This window comes from Dermacentor albipictus, chromosome 3 (assembly GCF_038994185.2).
Source record: "Dermacentor albipictus isolate Rhodes 1998 colony chromosome 3, USDA_Dalb.pri_finalv2, whole genome shotgun sequence".
NCBI lineage: Eukaryota > Metazoa > Arthropoda > Arachnida > Ixodida > Ixodidae > Dermacentor > Dermacentor albipictus.
This window is the reverse complement of record NC_091823.1, coordinates 27,413,374-27,430,876: the sequence shown is the minus strand read 5'-3', so window position 1 is coordinate 27,430,876 and position 17,503 is coordinate 27,413,374. Positions and strand designations below refer to the sequence as shown.

Genomic DNA, 17,503 nt, shown 5'->3' with positions numbered 1-17,503 from the left:
GGCAAGTGTTGCGGTGAAGCTGCTCTGGCGGGCAGCTATATGCTGTTCTCAATCGCGCATTTTCTTGTTTACATAGAATCTAGCAGCCGGAAAACGTATCATACATTCCTAGTAATGAAATGTAACGGGAACGTATCAACAAAGTTCTGCTATATCTTTACCTCAGTGGTGCAAAGCAAATTAAGCCAGCTATGTTATTGCGGCTGCTCGGTCCCTGCGTGTTATTGTGTCGTACACAGTGGACTCACAGTATCGTGAAAAGTGCCGGCAGTGGAGAGTGAATGCTTCGTCTGCTTCTAACTTCAACGCATTTCCAAAACGCGATTATGCATATTTAATTGCAATATTGCAATCTCACTTCCCCTGTTTCTTTTCCCTTGCATACGCAGGAGGAAGGCACTCATCAAGCTAACATCCTTTTCAGCTCTCCTTCACACGCTTTCACTTGTACCTAGAGCATGCTGTGCGCATGGTTCGATGGGATCTTATCGCACTGAGTCTTTATGCAGAACATGATGCTGCTCCACTTCAGCAGTCACTCTCAGTTGCACAGCACATTATTTGAGGAGTGCATATGTAAGCAGCCTATATTCAACCATATTGCAGTTCAAGCAATTCAACTATATTTGACTATATGCATCTACAGAAGTTTCCACTTAATGTCTCATTATTCCTTCACGGCATCAGTTAAATTTCATTACTATATTGAAATTGTGTATAAAAACACTTCGTTATATCGAGGTTCAAAATTCATAGTGTTCTATATGGACAAGAACTTACAAAATATTAAATACGTTGTTATATCAAGAATTTTGTTACATTCAAGTTTCTTTTATGAGGGTTTAACTGTACATGACTGCCTTTACCACAGCAGATAAGCTCAAGGCTTTAGTTCTGGAGCTGCATTTGAATGCTTGTGAACAGAGAAAGTGCTCCTCTCGACAAACATGGCACCAGTTTTGGTGAGGTTTGTCACAATTTAAAGGAAAACTTGAAGTCTAGTAACTATATGCAGTGGATTTTCAATTTGCATGATAGATATTTTTAGAGAAGTTCTTGAATATTCAAAAATCTTAGAAAATATTATGTATCAAGTTTACAACTCTGACTCGGAAAGAAAAACCAAATCACAATTCTATAAATTGTTCCCATTAGTATACATAATGTAAACAAAATTGATGCATTGTATGCCACTCTAAAATATGCCACTAATTCGTGAGTGGGACCTTTGTAAGATCTTCATAAACATCGGGACAATTTATGTAGGCTGTAAATTCATCTATCACGTTTGTCTGCTCGATATGCTTTAACATGTGCATAACTGCAATAGTATCTGTTTTTGATGCAGAGTTATATTTGTAAACTTATTGCTCCAAAGTTTTTAAAAATTGCCAGTTAGTAATTTTTTTTTTTGTAATTTGAGGTGTTAAATAAGAACTTAACTTTATCTTTCAAAGGCAGGAAATTTCATTCGAATCGGTCAAGCGTCCTTCTCATAAAAGCATTTCTACATTTTACATGTACATATTTCAGTAGAGAAATTCTAACATAAACAAGGGTAGCGCAGCAAGATTTCTAGTGCAGATTCTCACATTAATGCTACAGTGTGAAAAATTGTCGATGCCCTGTAGCAGCTGTTTACTGGCCTAAAAGCACAAGTTGCAAGAATAGTGGTTCAAGTTTGTATTACCACTTCTGACGAGCAGCTGACTACTGCATAGTCCCGTGGACCTACTGTCGAATATCTGAGGGAAAGCATTATGAACCATATGTGCACAGTATGCACAGGCGCGGCCACTGCTAGCGGGAACATGGGAGCCCGTGGCAGCGTACTGCGGAGCACCCCCACTGGTGCCTCATAAAGCCTTGGCAGATGACTCACCATAGCGGACAACTTGCCGAACTTTTCACCAATCGCTTTGACTGCACCTGCGCTGCAAGACTTCATGAGGCTCCTGTAGTTGGGCACTTCGTGGAGTGGTGCCACTGGCTCCGTGTTCCCACTAACAGTGGTCACACCTGTACAAGACTATGCGTGTAGTGCGCGCCAATGTGAGCGCCAGTGGGCGCGCCACTGGTGGCGGCCTTGTACAGTGCACTCTGGAAAGGAGCCAGCCGCTCGCCGTAGTTTTCTGCGTCGTTGACCATGCTTCTCTGTCTTATTCACGTTTTTAGAGCAAAATAAGCAACACCCTTCGCATGTGCGGGGTGGCCAAAGCTTCAAGGAATGTCGAAGAAGAAGTTTTGCCGGCAATACAGTTCTAATCATTCCCCACAAAGCCTCATCAGCAGGAGCAATGGTAGCAATGGTGAACCGCCATTCGGAGGGAAATTTCTCATTCTCATCCTTTCCTTTGTCATGTCGGTGTTTTTTCCACGCGATCCTATTTAGATGGGTAAGCGACGAAGTTTGTCTGCAGTGCAGCACGCGTTTTAAAGGTTTATAGGTGGTGCACTACGCGAATTCCCTCTTTCTCATCTACTTCACCTGTTGCTGTCTTTTCTTAACATGTCAGTCAGTCTTATCTCTCCCTTTTCTTTTTTCTGCATCAAAGCGTCTCTCTTGTGCAAATAGAATGTACCAACTGGCCCAACAATACACTGCACTTTGTAAAAACACCTGCAATATCTCTGCGCCAACAACCATGCACGGCATGAACATGTAAAATTTCTGTGCCCTACCTACTTGACAAATTCCTAACTTCTTCAAACTGTTGGTGCAACAGCTTCTTGCCATGGTTTTAAGGACCACAGTTGCTTAGTTATGGAAGTCTGTAGTTCCAAACAGTAAGCTGTAACAGCTCTCCCGTGAAAGTGCGGCCAGGACGTGGCAGCATGACCACTCATTCTTCCAAGAACAGTTGCAGCAGGTTTTCCTACCTGTCTGCCGCTCATTTCCTGGCTTTCTGAAACCGTGGACGTGATCACTCTATGCTTGGCTGTGGGGGCCCTCGAGCAGAAATGAACGAGCCTTTCTCCCAAGCATGTTCATCCTGTTTCGAGAATATTCAGCCTGCGCGCATTCTACAAAACTTTCTTCTTTTTCTTTTCTTTCTTCTCTTTCTTGTTCTGGGCAGTCACATTCTCTTGCTTCAATTACCTATAATTTTTGACAAAACAGCGTGCTTGAGATGTAGCATGTGTAAACGTTTCAACTTTTTTTCAGCGACTCCTAAACGAAGAGCAACTTCGTCTACTGAGAAGCTTCCAGGAGGAACAACTGTGCCATCGGCAAACAACTATTCAGCAAAAGCTTGAAAGCGCCTTGCAGACAGCCACTGATGAGAACAAGGTACATTCTGTTTGCATTGTGAGAGACCTTATTTATTTATTTCTTATTTGAATACCCTCAGGGCCCATAGGGCTTTGCAGAAAGGAGTGGTAACAATAAATATAAATAAACACAAAGAAAATATTGGGTAACATATTCAAGCGCATTCTTAAGGTCACTGGGGTCCATAATAGATATGATGGAGGTGAGCAGGTGGTTCCATGTATTGCCATGTATTGTTCTCACTTCCAAGGTTGCTAGTGTATGGTAGACCAGAGGAGCACTGTGTGTCTTCTTGTCTGCAGTCTTATTCACACTAAAAAACTCGGATCTATATGGTATGGACTGGCTTCAGGTTTTTGTGTTCTGAAGCAATGACTATCTACTCTGATCACTACTTGTGCAGCATACTCTTAGTTGCTGTTGTATTGCATTTTCACCGAGACCTTTTGCATCAATTTTGTTCCAAGTCCTACAATGGGTGAAGTGCTGTTCTCTAAAGGCAGCATAATGGTATCGGGTCACGTCACTTTTCTGCTGAATGGTAACAAGGATTAAAACTATTTTCACACCCTAGTATTCCTAAAGTTAGGAAGTTTCTGTTATTATATAGTACGTTATAAGGCAATATTTATTAAAATCACAAATGGAGCTTTAGGAGCGAACAAGTGGTTTCTTTGCATGCACAGGACTCTGTACATGTTTTATGTCTATACTATGCCCTCACAGTTGAAAACTTACCGTACTTTTGCTGCAATTTTATGTTTAATTCGGTGCAGTTGACGTAAAATATTCAAAAAGTATATGAAAAGTATTCACATTTATGAATGGTGACTTTTCAATTGGAAGACCAAATTGAATACGACGCTATTCGATTCTTTACTCAAAAGTTTCAAATATTTGCACACCCCTAAATATTTGTTGTGTTGCAGCTTTCCAGGCAGTAAAAATGTCAAATACTCAGCAAGAGCAACTTGAAATGGCACATCTTGGATGTGCACATTTGTTTTGGTCAACAGCTTGGCTTGGCTTGACTGGCCAGCAACTGGCAAGTCAATTTGCCAGTTTTGTGTGATCACACGGTTACACATTAGTGGCACTTGCGAGCGTTTCTGTAATTTAGCATTGTTTATGTACCTTTTATCACTACAGCAGAGCACCACTGGGTCATCAAAATCAACAGGATGCCTTTTTCTGGGCTGTTAGAGGCATCATACTTTCATTTCTCTCAAATCGACCCAATTGTGATATTCCTTTTTTCCACCGATGACTACTGATCACTAAAATAGTATATTAATGGAAAATTCAGGAACAAAAATAGTACAAACAAAAGGCAACATCAAAAATTAGGACTAGTTCAAAAGGAAAGGGTTAAGGGCCAATTTAAGTATAGGAAATTATTATAAGGATTTTAGTGCACCTGGTAAACTATTTAAGTTTAATTAGACAAAATGAAACATTGGTGCATTATTTTTGTTCCTTAGGTTCAGCCAAGGCATTTGAAAGTTTGGTTTGGCTTGGGTAAGACTTAACTCTGCGATAAATTTCCTGATTTCGTTTGTTCACTTTGTTTTCCAGTGCCCCAAAGAGAGAGTCGTGATACCTGTTCTGAAAGTGCTTCTTGGTGGCATTCACGAGGCAGACTTGCGGAAGAACATATGTGAGTAAATGCACTGATGCTGGCAGAGCAGCCACTTTGTGGGTGCAGTCTTTCTGATTTTTTACCATTTCTTATCATTCAGGCTGCCTGATGTGTGTATGGAGGCCAACAGAGGACACACAAGAACTGCTGAAGCAAGGCAAAGCTCTTTCCATCTACAACGTTAATGTGACGTGTTCAAGGCAAGTGCAAGCATTTCTGAACTGTGTCTCATGACAAGACAGGTTTGATGCCACGTTCCAAGGTGTGAAAAATAGAATATTTCAAATAACGAATCGAATAGTCAACATTTGGAACACTGGGTGTTGGTAGAATAGAATACGAATAGGCCAATGAGCAAACACTCTAAATAGAAAAACCAAAGTAGCGAGGGGTTCACTTTTCTCGTTACCCATCCTTTGACTTCCAGAACCTAACACATAACCCAAGTTTTATACCACTGTGGGCACAGTATTGATCCTTAGGCAATCTTGCTTCTTAAAGGAACTCTGAAACAATTTTAACGATTTTGTACAAACATACCAAGTCGTAAGGTTGACCCTTGTGATGATTAAGTGACACATTTAAGCACTCCACATACTGCATGAATTTCATTCTAAGGCCTTAAAGATGTACATTGCTACTGTTTGCAGCATGCCACTCGCCTGAGTTTTTGGCCGCCCCTGATCAAGTGACACAAGGTGACCATATGATCAGGGCGAGCTATCCAATTGGCTGTCAAGGGTGCATGATCAGTAATTTTTCCAACTTTATGGTGAACAAAACATATTAGTATTAGTTGGAATGTTAGTTCATTTGTTTCTATAAAAGAAAGTGACAGAAAGAGAATGCACGAGGACAATTTATCACTACACTCAAGCACGTCTGGCACACTACAAGTGTTGTCCGTGTCACAATGTTCTTCTCGTTGGCGCAAGCTGCACGGTCTGTGTTTGCCTCAATCTGTCTTTCCGCAAGCATCATGGTTCGCCCTTGCATTGTGGGCTGCACACGAAGAGATTGGCGACATGTCAAGCTGTGACATCGTGTCCCTCTGCAAGGCAAGCATGCGAGCAGAGTGGCTGCTGCGCTGGTTGTCAGCATCTGGTGGGCACCAGCATCTATGCGTTTGCAGCCGTCACGTCACACCAAAGGATTACAATATACCACAATAGTGTTTTGCGTGTTCGGTATTTGGGTAAACGCAAGCACAAGTGGACTGGGCCTGGGAGTTTTACCGGATGAGTGGAAGCGCCAACGTCAACGCCCTGCACGGTGCAGCCACCTGGTGGCACAGAGCTCAACTAAACACAAAACTAATATAGCAGTGACCAAGTGTATTCTACTTTGCTGCTGGTGTAAACTTTCGACAGGAGCGTGATCGTGAACATGTTTGGACCATGAACATGCTCTTTGTTTGGCTGGTTAAGCTCTGTGACACCAGGTGGCTGGGCCGTGCAGATAGATTAGGCTGCTCACGTACATCTACGCTAAAGCTCTTTCATAAAAGCAGTAGCAATATAGAGGGGCTTTAGTTTGTGCTCCCACCAATTCGTCAAAACACTCAGCTCGCCTGTGGTTACCGTAATGCCCAACACACTTAGTGCTGTGACAGAATGCTCACAACGCATGCTGCTTTGATAGCTCTCGCTTGGGATTGACTGCCAGGCAACTGGTGGAGAAGTTGGAGATGTTTTGCGCATTGGCTCCAAGACAACCAGAACAACGAATAGCCAGTGAAGGCGAAGCCTAGTCCTTATCACTTGGCAAACGAGTTGAGAAAAAGCATGGCTATAGAGGAGGATAACCTCTAATCGTCCATAGCTCTCTTAATATGAGCCGCTTCACATGAATTATGGTGTGAATGTTTTACTGTAGCTGTATCCTACGCGTCTACAAAATTAGTCTGAACAATTTCATCATCATCATCTTCAACCTATTTTAAGTCCACTGCAGGACGAAGGCCCCTCCTTCCGATCTTCAATTACCTCTGTGCTGCACCAACCGATTCCAACTTGCACCTGCGAATTTCCTAATTTCATCACCTCATCTAGTCTTTTGCTGCCCTCGACTGCGTTTCCCTTCTCTTGGCACCCATTCTGTAACCCTCGTGGTCCACCAGTTATCTAACCTATGCATTATATGACCTGCCCAGCTCCATTTCTTTCTCTTAATGTCAATTAGAATATCAGCTATGCCCGTTTGGTCTCTCATACTGACCGCTCTCTTCCTGTCTCTTAACATTACGCCCATCATTCCTTGTTCCGTTGCTCTTTGTGCAGTCCTTAACTGGTTCTCAAGCTTCTTTATCAGTCTTCAAGGCTCTGCCCCATATGTCAGCACTGATAAAATGCAGTGATTGTACACCTTCCTTTTCACTGATAATGGTAAGCTTCCAGTCAGGAGCTGACAATGTCTGCCGTATGCGATCCAATCCATTTTTATTCTTCTATGAATTTCCTTCTCATGATTGGTGTTCCCTGTGATTAATTGACCTAGGTAAACATACTCCTTCACAGACTATAGAGGCCGACTGACGATCTTGAACTCTTGTTCTTTCTCCCGGCTATTTATCATTCTCTTTGTCTTCTGCATATTAATTTTCAACTCCACTCTTACACTCTCTTCGTTAAGGTCTTCTATCATGTGTTGTAACTCGTCCCCAGTGTTGCTGTACAGGACAATGTCATCTGCAAACCGAAGGTTGCTGAGATATTCACCGTTGATCCTTACTCCTAAGCCATCCCAATTTAATAGCTTGAATACTTCTTCCAAGCACGCAGTGAATAGCATTGAAGAGATTGCGTCTCCTTGTCTGACCCCTTCTTTATAGGCATCTTCCTACTTGTGGAGAATTAGGGTAACTGTGGAATCTTTGTAGATATGTTCTAGGATATTTATGTAAGCCTCTTGTACTCCTTGATTAGTGATGAGTGAGTGCGACTTCCTTGAGCATTTCTGTTTGATATTTTTGGCGTCCTCTCAACTGCAGCTAGTTTGTTTACTGCTCGGTAGTTGTTCATTGCAAAATGGCGAGGTGCCAGTTGTGTACGGAGTGCATTTGGCATTGTGTTATCCCAACTATGACCATTACCACTGTAGGTGGAATTGGTCATAGCTTTGAGAAGTGCAATTAGAAACAAATTGGGCTCTTGTTTGTTTAAGCAAAGTTATGGATTTTTTTTTTTTTTTGACCCTGACGGACTTCTTAGAAGACCGATGAACATTTAGGCATCATGTATGTGAATGTGCTTGTTTGTTTATATGCATATGCATGTTATATACCACACATCTATCACGGATAAATAAAGGAAGTTTTCAGGCATGTAAGATCCTCTGGGCTAAAATTCTCCGCCATAAGACAGCCTCACAGACTGCAAGGTTGTCTTACTGAGCTAACTTATATGCTAGGTTGTCTTAGTCAGAAGTTCGAATCCTTGAGCTGCCCCCCCTTTTTTTATTATTATTATCTGAATGTGATTATCTTGAATTCACCACCTTCAGTACTCAAACATCTCAAGGCTTGGAGTGGCACCTGACACCGGCTAAAACGTCGAGAACCAGTGGCGACATACTAATCCAATTAGGAAGGCCCGCTAAATTTCAACAAAGACACTCCCTCACCAGAACAGGAATTGGCCTCCCTGGTGCACTATTCAAATCTTATAATTACATAATTGTTCAGTGAAACCACTAATGAATGTGTGAATGATGTTTGTGGAGAATGAAATTCCATAAATATTGTCTTCAACGGATTAATGTGCATTGCATTTTTCATACACCATAAACAAACATTAACAAGATGAATGTTTAGCAGTGATGATGTTGGTTGAAATTTTTTAATGTTTCAAGTAATGTTTTGCAGCACTCAAACGCTTTAATGAGAGAAGTTGTCTTGTTGTTAGAAAACTATTTGATTCATGTTCATATTTGATTCAGTTTTAAAGGTTACCATTCGCAATACCCTAGAGGCATCTTTATTACCATGATAAGCACAAGAACATTGACAAATAAAACTACAGGGCCAGGAAACACAAATTTAAAGATGTGTCCTTTTAGCTAGGCAACATAAAAGTAAATATCTGTTGCAGTGATTCTCTACTGTTCCTTACATCAAGAAATAGCTCAGCACAAAAGTCTTGAGTATTTATTTTTGTGTTATATGTAGTTTTTTTCTTTTTACTTTTGCGTAATGTCTAATTGTGTGGCCTTTTTAAGTATAACTGTTACTGATTATTACCCACTTCTCTTGTTCGTTGTATTGTAAGTAGGAATTGCGACTACTGTATGCATATACAGGGTGTTTCAGCTAACTTTAGCCAGAGATTAAAAATATGCCGATTCACTCTAAGACGATGCAACCAAATGTTTGTTGCTCACTTTAGTATGTAGTGTGTCACACTTTTTGTTTATTTTGCTTAATTAAATAATTAGCCAATATGAATTAACCAGCTTCTGAAGCAGTGAAGCTAGGAAAAAAATTCCGATTAGAAAGTTGTAGAGTGGCTTGCAAAATGTCTGACTAAACAGTTTCTAACTTACTATCTATTAGGCATTAGTGTTTTTCCGTTTACTGCAGATGCCCGCGAAATACAAAAAAATACCAATTGTTATGTGCGCTTGCGTGCCACGATTTCAGCACTTCATGTGTGCCTTCACGGCAATGTGTAGTGCATAGCCACACCTAAAAACTCATTTTTGTACAACCTGCACTTGGGCACTTGAGTTGCTTGGATTTTCGAAGCAGCAGATTATATGAGCAAAAATATGTGTCCTGGCTCGACGCAGGAAGGTACTGCCTGACATCCAGAACAGCGCTGTGGAGTTGACAACAACAAAAATGACGCAATTCGAACCAGTGGAGTGCCCCGATCACGTTCGCATTTACTACATGCGACAGGTGAGCAGTTGTGTATGTCCTCTACTCAATGCATGCTGAGTACCAAGTAAGATCAAGTATCTCATTAACATGCTGTTAAATACCTGCACCAGGAATTTCTAAGCTTTTCTTTCTTCCCTCCCCTCCCCCTCACCACCACGCACACACACACACAGGGAGTGTCACTAAACTTATACTGCAAGGAGCCAGACAAGAATTGCGAGTATTCTTAATATTGTGCTTAGGAACTGCAACCTTCAAGATGTGCGCATGATAAGAAATTTACGGTTCCCTAAAATATATCTGCACACCAACAGCTAGATGGTTAGATAAGGTTCATTACAGTAAGGTTAAAAATGTTAGTGTGAGATTTGTTGCTTTCTGCATTCCTACTATGTGCTTAGCGTTCACACAGCAGCTTATACCAGCAGGGCTGTCAGCTTCGAGCACTCTCTTCCTTCCTGTCTCTGTCATCTTCACGTCCCTTCTCCTCCTTCCCCCGTGGTTTATCAATGTTCAGGTGTTCGTCGCATGCTGGACAGTTACAGTGTGGTCAGCAGCCCTTCCTTTTCTCTGTCAACCAGTCTCTCTCTCTCATCTGCTTTCCTTCCAGCATAGAGTTAATGCATGGCTCATTCATGACTGGAGCGTTCAGGCAACCTAGTAGTGTACAGCACCTCGGGGCAACATAAATCAAAATTGAAGAGTCATTCTAAACATACAGGGCTGCCCACTTCAATGAATGCATTTTGTTGGTTGCCCTTTATTGTTGCTAATCATAATTGTTTGCTTAAAAAAATCTGCAGACTACAATGCTTCCTCTAGCTCTGAACTCATTTACTGCTGCAGAATTTACTCCTCTGCATCCCTGTCCAAACTCCCAACTGTATGCAATGACAATGGCAGTGACACAACGACAGCACGATGATAACACGAGAGCCTTGTTCGCAGGAGCATGGCCCCTGTATGGAAGCCATAATTTATTATTCTTTGTTTCTTATGCTAGATTCTGTTCCTTCTTTTTTTTTTTGCAATCCGCCTTTTTCACGGCCCTACCAGATTAGTCGCAAAACGTTTTGGAAGGGACGCGCGCGCAGCCGCGCGGCATGATATCGAGAGAAACTACACCGGAAAAAACAAAAACAATAGAAGTGCAGGGACGCTCACTGCAGCGAACACTTGCACCGTGTACCGCGCTGAAACTAAACTGGTAGCTCGACGTCAGTGTGGTGCCGAATGCGTGCATAGTGCAAGACTGCAACTCCACTTTAAAACAGGAAAGGGCCAGGGCTTCGTCCGGACTGAACCACGAACCACGTAGTTGCTGCCTTGCATTGACGGCCATCAAATTTATCGATAAACCCCTGCGTTACACTTGAGCGACACTTCAAAAACACGTTGCTGCCGCAGTCTTCTTGCAGCGTCGGCCCAGTGTTGCTGGTGGTGACAGCGTGTGCCTGACTTCATGTACTCATTTAAGGCGTGATAACACTGGGTAGATACGAGACCGACAAGACACTGACGCTGACGAATCAGCACTGTGTCACTGAGACCATTTGATCATAATAGGCCAACAACGACGCAACCGACGGGTTCGAGTTGTCGTATAGCGCGATGGGTTTTCTTGTCAAAGGCACCTACAAAATCAGTGTGCCGACCATGATAGCTTGACTGAACCCTATTCGATCAGCCGTCCAACCGACAACACGATAGCTGCAGTTCGTTCACTTGTAAATATAATTATTCGCAGTCAGAATGCATCAACATGCCTTCGAAGTTGAAATGCACGAGCTTCAGTCCTCTCAAGCCGGGCACGTGAAGTTTGAGTCACTGTTCACCCTGTTTAGCGACGGTTGGGTTACGCCTTACCCCGTCGTGTTCGGGCACCCGATGAACCTGAACTTTAAAAAATTACTAATCAGGAGGAAGGAAACCGCTCTTATAGTTCAGTTGTGACCCTATAGCGATTTGATAACTACACTTCGCTTCGCACGGCACGTACACAATAAGCGGCAAGTGGCAACACAGCGCTGTGCCAACATCTTGTACTTTGGTCATCGTTCCTGAACTCTGCTGGTCGCATTCCCGTAGATGGTGGGTCTGTGTGTGTTGTTATGCTGACACATTTCTTAATTCCAGAGGAGCACTGTTTACCTCTGCATGAAACAGGAAAGAGGAGAATAATCATCGGTACAGCAGCATAAACTCGCTCATTACCAACGGCGTCAGCAATGGCATCCGCGTTTTCGTGAGAGAACTACACGGCCTATAAGTGGGGGCATATGCCGAGCACAGTTTTCTCTAATAATACTTTATGGCATGTGCAACCTGTAAGTATGATGAAGTTAAACAAAAGCAAGAATGAGTAGTAACAGCCTGAAATATATATGTGTCTGGATCACACTTGCAGTTTGTCACTCGGTTGCTCATATTGAATCGTCTCAGGGAGGAACAACGTGGCTCATATGCGCAGATATGAATGTTTTGCTACATTTTGAGATTATTTCACATCAGCGATGCACTGTTCCTACAATATTCGAAGAGCTAACAGCGATCTGGAGCTGTAGATGTAGATGTAAACAAATGCATCACTTTGGCAAATCCCACGTGGAACGCTGCGCTCGAAAGCTTCTTGAATATGCGAAATGTTTAGTGAATGTGTAAAATGAATACAAAAAGCGATGTGCAATCGCAGACATCAGGACAGCGAACTCTAAGGCAGCTGCATCGGCAGACGGAACCCGGCGTGCCTTTCTCAGCCACACTGTTACAGTGCACTCAGGCCTATTCACCCACTACAATCGACATACTGCACCGGAGAAACCATTAATAATTATTCGCAATCCACAAAACACACAACCCACACACACTCAACATGGGCGCGGGTACACAAATCAACTGGTGAAATCCCTGGCACCCTTCCAAAACATTTCCAGTGGCGTGCATCAGAGAGCAGCACAGGAACATGAAAGAGGCGGATTGCTTTGAATATGAATGATCCTAAGCAAACAAGCTGTTGTCGAATTCCAGACTTCTTCAACCAGCTCACATTGTTTACAGGTGACCAGCTTCCCTGTGCTGCTCACGGAAAGTGGCTCACAAGGCCGAGCTGTTGACATTGTTGGTTTTGTGCTTCGTGTCAGCCACCAGAAAGAAGGCACTGTGTTGACACTTGCAGACGCCAGGTTCAACTTCGTGCAGCTGGTTGTCGGGAGGAAAGCGTGGGTGAGAGCTCTTATACTGCTGGGCTAACTAGGCCAGATATTAAATCATCATATTTGTAAGAAGCTTAATATTTAAAAGAATAGCGATTAGCTTATCTACAGCTTAACTTAAAAGAACCTTGAATAAACCTAACGCATAATTTCGCGAGTTTTTCTTTTTTTTTTCGTTTTCTGGTTGTGTATCCAACAAAGACTATGTGTTCTTTACTGCAATCATCCACAGTACTATTGCCCCAAAGTTCCAGCTTAACAAAGCATTGAAGCTTTTTATGACAGGCAGCGCACGCAAACAATATAGCTGAGAGATACATTGTCACTTGTATGTCTTTCTCCATACTTATGTTCCCAGCAAGCACAGGTAGTAGCTATCGCACAAAATTCACTTTTGCACAATCTATTTCCGTTGCATGGAAATGCACAGAGTATGTAGTCCTCTCTCATTCCATGCTTGAATTTTTTGGTGAAATAAATGTTAGAAAAGCTAGAAAATACGTTTGTGACAATCCTCTAGCCTAGACACAAAAAATTATTTATCAAAATTTTGTTGCTGTAAAAAATTTGTATGTGTTTTAATAACTTATTCCACATTGTCAAGTGGGTATCAATGGTGCAGGCAAGTAGTCAAGAACTTAAGAGATGGCAACTGTGTAGTTGGTGACAATGTGCCTTCAAAAGGAAGCGCAACAAGGCTGTGATAGTAGTAGCATTGACACCATGGCTTACAGTCACTGGAATTTACTATATTTGTTGGGCATGGCTTTCTCTTTATTTCATTAAATTGGTATCAGTGCTCTTGCTTACTACAGACAATTTTATAGTTACTATATTGTACTGTACATAAGTAAATTAAATGGGAATGGGAAAGTGTAATGCAGCACGTCTCTTACAAGCAATAACTCGACACCGGTTTACTGCTGCCGTGTGTCTGGCTACTCAAAATTGTGTGGGCCCCAAATTAACTGTTCAAGCTTAAGTGATGCAGACCTGCCACAGTAGCGCAGCGGCTACAGTGTTGTGCTGCTGAGCACAAAGTTGCGGGTTCTATCCCGGGCACTACAGCTGCATTTCGATGGAAGTAGGATGTAAAAAGGCTTGTTTATCATGCATCAAGTGCACATTAAGAACCCTAGATGGTCAAAATTAATTCAGAATCCTGGGCTACGGCATACCTAATAATCGGATAGTGGCTTTGGCATGTAAAACCGCAAAATCTCATTTTTAGAAAAATAATCACGCAGACAAAACACTGCAGTGCCAGAAAAAGTTGCAAAATAGCATGTTCCAGTTAGCCCTAACTTGCTCCAGTTCCATTTACCCACAGTAGCACTTCTTGGTGGTCAATTATTGTTGTTATGTGTTCTCTCTGTCTCTCTTTTTAGCACTCGGTAAAGCTTGTGCAATGCTTTTGTGCTTGGAGATGTGCAAACAAGACTGGCTCCCGCATCTCATGTGGCAATTATCTGAATGTGCAGGCTGCAGAAGAGAGCGTTGAGAAAGGAGAGTTTCTCTCAGCAACAGACGTCACACTCAGGATGGGTAATGCAGACAGAATCGCCACTGTGGAGACAACAGAGTTCTCAGTGTTGACAAGTTCACCTACAAGCAACACCCTCCAGCGTGCCCTTTCAGCTCTCAAGAGCTCTATAGAGGTGCCCAGCATGTATTTCTGTGCCTTTTGACATTAATACCAAGTTACTGATCCAGTTAAAAGCCTTAGCTCTAGTAACTTTACCTATTTGCTCAAGTTTCATGGTTCATCTCCCAAGATATGCATAAAAGTATGCAGACTGTATTTCTCTCCTTACTGGCAATAACATGCTCATACTGATTTGGTTAAAGCTTAGAAATTAGACTTTGCCTTCTGGTTGCTTTATTTATAGAGAGTTAGCTGTTGGGCAAGTTTTTATACAATGCTAAAAACAAAAGCAGCACAAGAAACGGCACAAGGATGAAAGACTCATTTCTTGTGCTGTTTTTGTTCTTTGCTTTATTTATATTTCAGTATTTACTCATGAACTACATAGGTTTCACGAACTGCTAAAAAATATGAACCAAGAGGGAAAAAAAGGGGGGGGGAGGAAAGCACATTGGCTGATTCAACACCGCAAATAATGTGAACCTCAATACAGCAAAAAGAGCAAGGTGACCGACTCAATTTGGAATATAGAAGTTGCAAGGAAAGGCTAAGAATGATTGTGTTGAGTGACAAAGGGGCTTGTTTCTGAGAAATTGATCCTGAGAAATTCAAGCCTCGTGCAATGCAAGCATGCACTGTATCCACCAAACATGTTCTCCTTGCAGGATCCATCAAACTTTGCCACCACTGCTTTGGCCAGGCTGCAGGCTCCATTGCGCAATAGCAGTCCGAGCATTGCACAGAGACCACAGTATGCTCCTCAGCAAACTACAAAGCTAGCATCACCTGCAACACCAAACACTGCACCTGTTAGGGTGCCTGGAGCTATTTCAAGAACTCCCACTGAGCAAAGGCCATCAGATGGCACTGGCACTGATGGGCTTTTACTGCCAAAGAGGAAAATTGAAGTGGAGCCAGGTTCACCTGCCGAGGCATTATCAAAGCATGTTCGTTCGAAAATAGCACTCCTGGAGCGTTACACAGCATTGGCACCAATATCGCTCTTGGTTACTCCGCCATCTGCCAAGGCAAGAGTGCATTTTCGCAGTGTCAGAGGCAGCCCCAAGAATGATCCACAGCAAGAAAGCCCCCCAATGGACTTTGACTAAGAGCAAGTTTTGTTAAAGTGCATTTGTGATGTTCCTTGTGGTTCGCACACTAGGGTAACACTTGTATACATGCATTTGCTTGTGGAACATCTCCAAAATAGTTAATGTATTAGTTTTTCCACCACTGTGGTTATCTTATGTTATTGTCTAAGTCAAGAATAGTTTATAATTTGTCACAGAGCTTGGTGCGCATGCTACAGCAGTGACCGCCAAGCTTGAGAGACACTTCAAGATTTAATAGTGTTGTGTGCGTGTTTATGTCGACTATGTACAGACTGTTGCAGTTTTTAGACAAAAACATGATTATTTCTTGAAACAAGAATCGAATATTTGTTTCTAGCAAACCGCCAACACCTCGATTGCTTGGAAACAGCACATTCCAGCTAGTTTTAACGACTGTGGTGCTCTGTCACTAAGTTAGTGCACCTAGACCTACGTAGATAAGTTTATATGTCATAACAGCTCGCCTATCAGGCTGCCTTACAGGTTGCTTTCCTGAAAAAGAAAGATTTCTTTCTCCCCCACAGGAACTATGTCGCCAATATTGTGTGATAATTATAATTGCAATATTATGGACAATAGCTTATTCCCAATCAGAGCCATTCTCATGAGCTGGCTGCAATGTGCAAAATTGAAACGTACGCTATTTTAGTTGCACACCTCGTGCTGAATTCCTCAGGTTGTTTTGCAGCATTTGACTCAAGGGTATACTCATTTGGCCGACTAGGTGCAAGACCTGATATTTTATTGATTAAAATTGCAGCTGCTCTAATATAATGACCCTGTTGCCACATATCAACCATACAAACGTATCCTCATCTGTAGAGCAGGAAAAAAAAAAGGTTGCAATCGCGCATATCAAACATCAGCACTTCAGCAGCTAGTAGGTTCAGCATTTTTGCCACTCCACTGACCCACGAGTTCACTTAACCAATAACAAGTCCGAAAGCGAGTGCAGTGAAAACACCATGTGCCGCATTTGAGAAAACTTTACTGCATTTGCAAGACTAGCCTGTGCCTCCTCTTACTAGAGGCGCTGGACTGGCGCACACATCTGCGTCCACGTGAGTACTTCGAACCGCTCTGCTGAGTGAAGGGCTTCATTTCCTCCCAAAAGGATCCGACCAAACTTTCATACCTGCGAAAGAACGTACCGGTGCAGTGCAATTTTTCGTAAACGAAGTGCAAAATAATAATAAATGACTATATTATTACCTCCAGGTTGTATAGACTCCTGATCAATGTCCTTCCTGGTCTGCTTTTGGATTTGTTCTGAAAAATAAAGTGCAATAAAACCGAACCATTTGGCGACTGTACAGCCGCATTTTCCTTACTGTAATCCTGGACATTAAGGTACGGGTGAATGACGATTGGGTACAACGCCACACACACTGCAGCCGCGAAACCTCCGATGATCACCCCCGCGTGAAGACCCCTCGGTGGTGGCTTCATTGCAGTTCCGAGCATACAGATTCAGTGACCACACACAACACTGTTAAATCTCGGATGTCTTGTGGTAATTGCCGCTTAGAGCTTACTAAAATATGCTGCTGCTCTAAACCTGTGTCGGCTGTGGAGCAGCAGTGGTAGCGTAATTCATCGCTTCATTCAAAAATTAAGCGTTTACTAGGCGGACCCTTACTTGGCTGCTTTCCTACCTGGGCATTTATTTTGACCGTTCGAGGAGCCTGGAAAAGGACGAATTTGATTTTCCTATTTTGTTTTTACGCGTCAGAGAAAAGCGC

The 17,503-nt window shown here is 42.5% G+C and overlaps 1 protein-coding gene across 3 annotated transcripts in view; it reads left to right on the top strand.

Moving 5' to 3' along the window:
- The window catches only part of LOC139057339 (breast cancer type 2 susceptibility protein homolog), a 38,159-nt gene extending 22,276 nt beyond the window's left edge, over nt 1-15,883 (top strand). Inside the window, exons 14-20 of one of the 3 annotated variants that reach the window (XM_070535307.1) lie at nt 3,167-3,292; nt 4,850-4,931; nt 5,014-5,117; nt 9,703-9,810; nt 12,850-13,014; nt 14,486-14,662; nt 15,315-15,883. In XM_070535307.1, the coding sequence (XP_070391408.1) occupies nt 3,167-3,292; nt 4,850-4,931; nt 5,014-5,117; nt 9,703-9,810; nt 12,850-13,014; nt 14,486-14,662; nt 15,315-15,758 (1,206 nt within the window). In that variant the 3' untranslated portion in view covers nt 15,759-15,883. Of the gene's footprint in view, nt 1-3,166; nt 3,293-4,849; nt 4,932-5,013; nt 5,118-9,698; nt 9,811-12,849; nt 13,015-14,485; nt 14,663-15,314 lie in introns of all 3 variants that reach the window. The other 2 variants (XM_070535306.1, XM_070535308.1) reach the window with 2 other exon arrangements.
- Nucleotides 15,884-17,503: the final 1,620 nt, after the last annotated feature.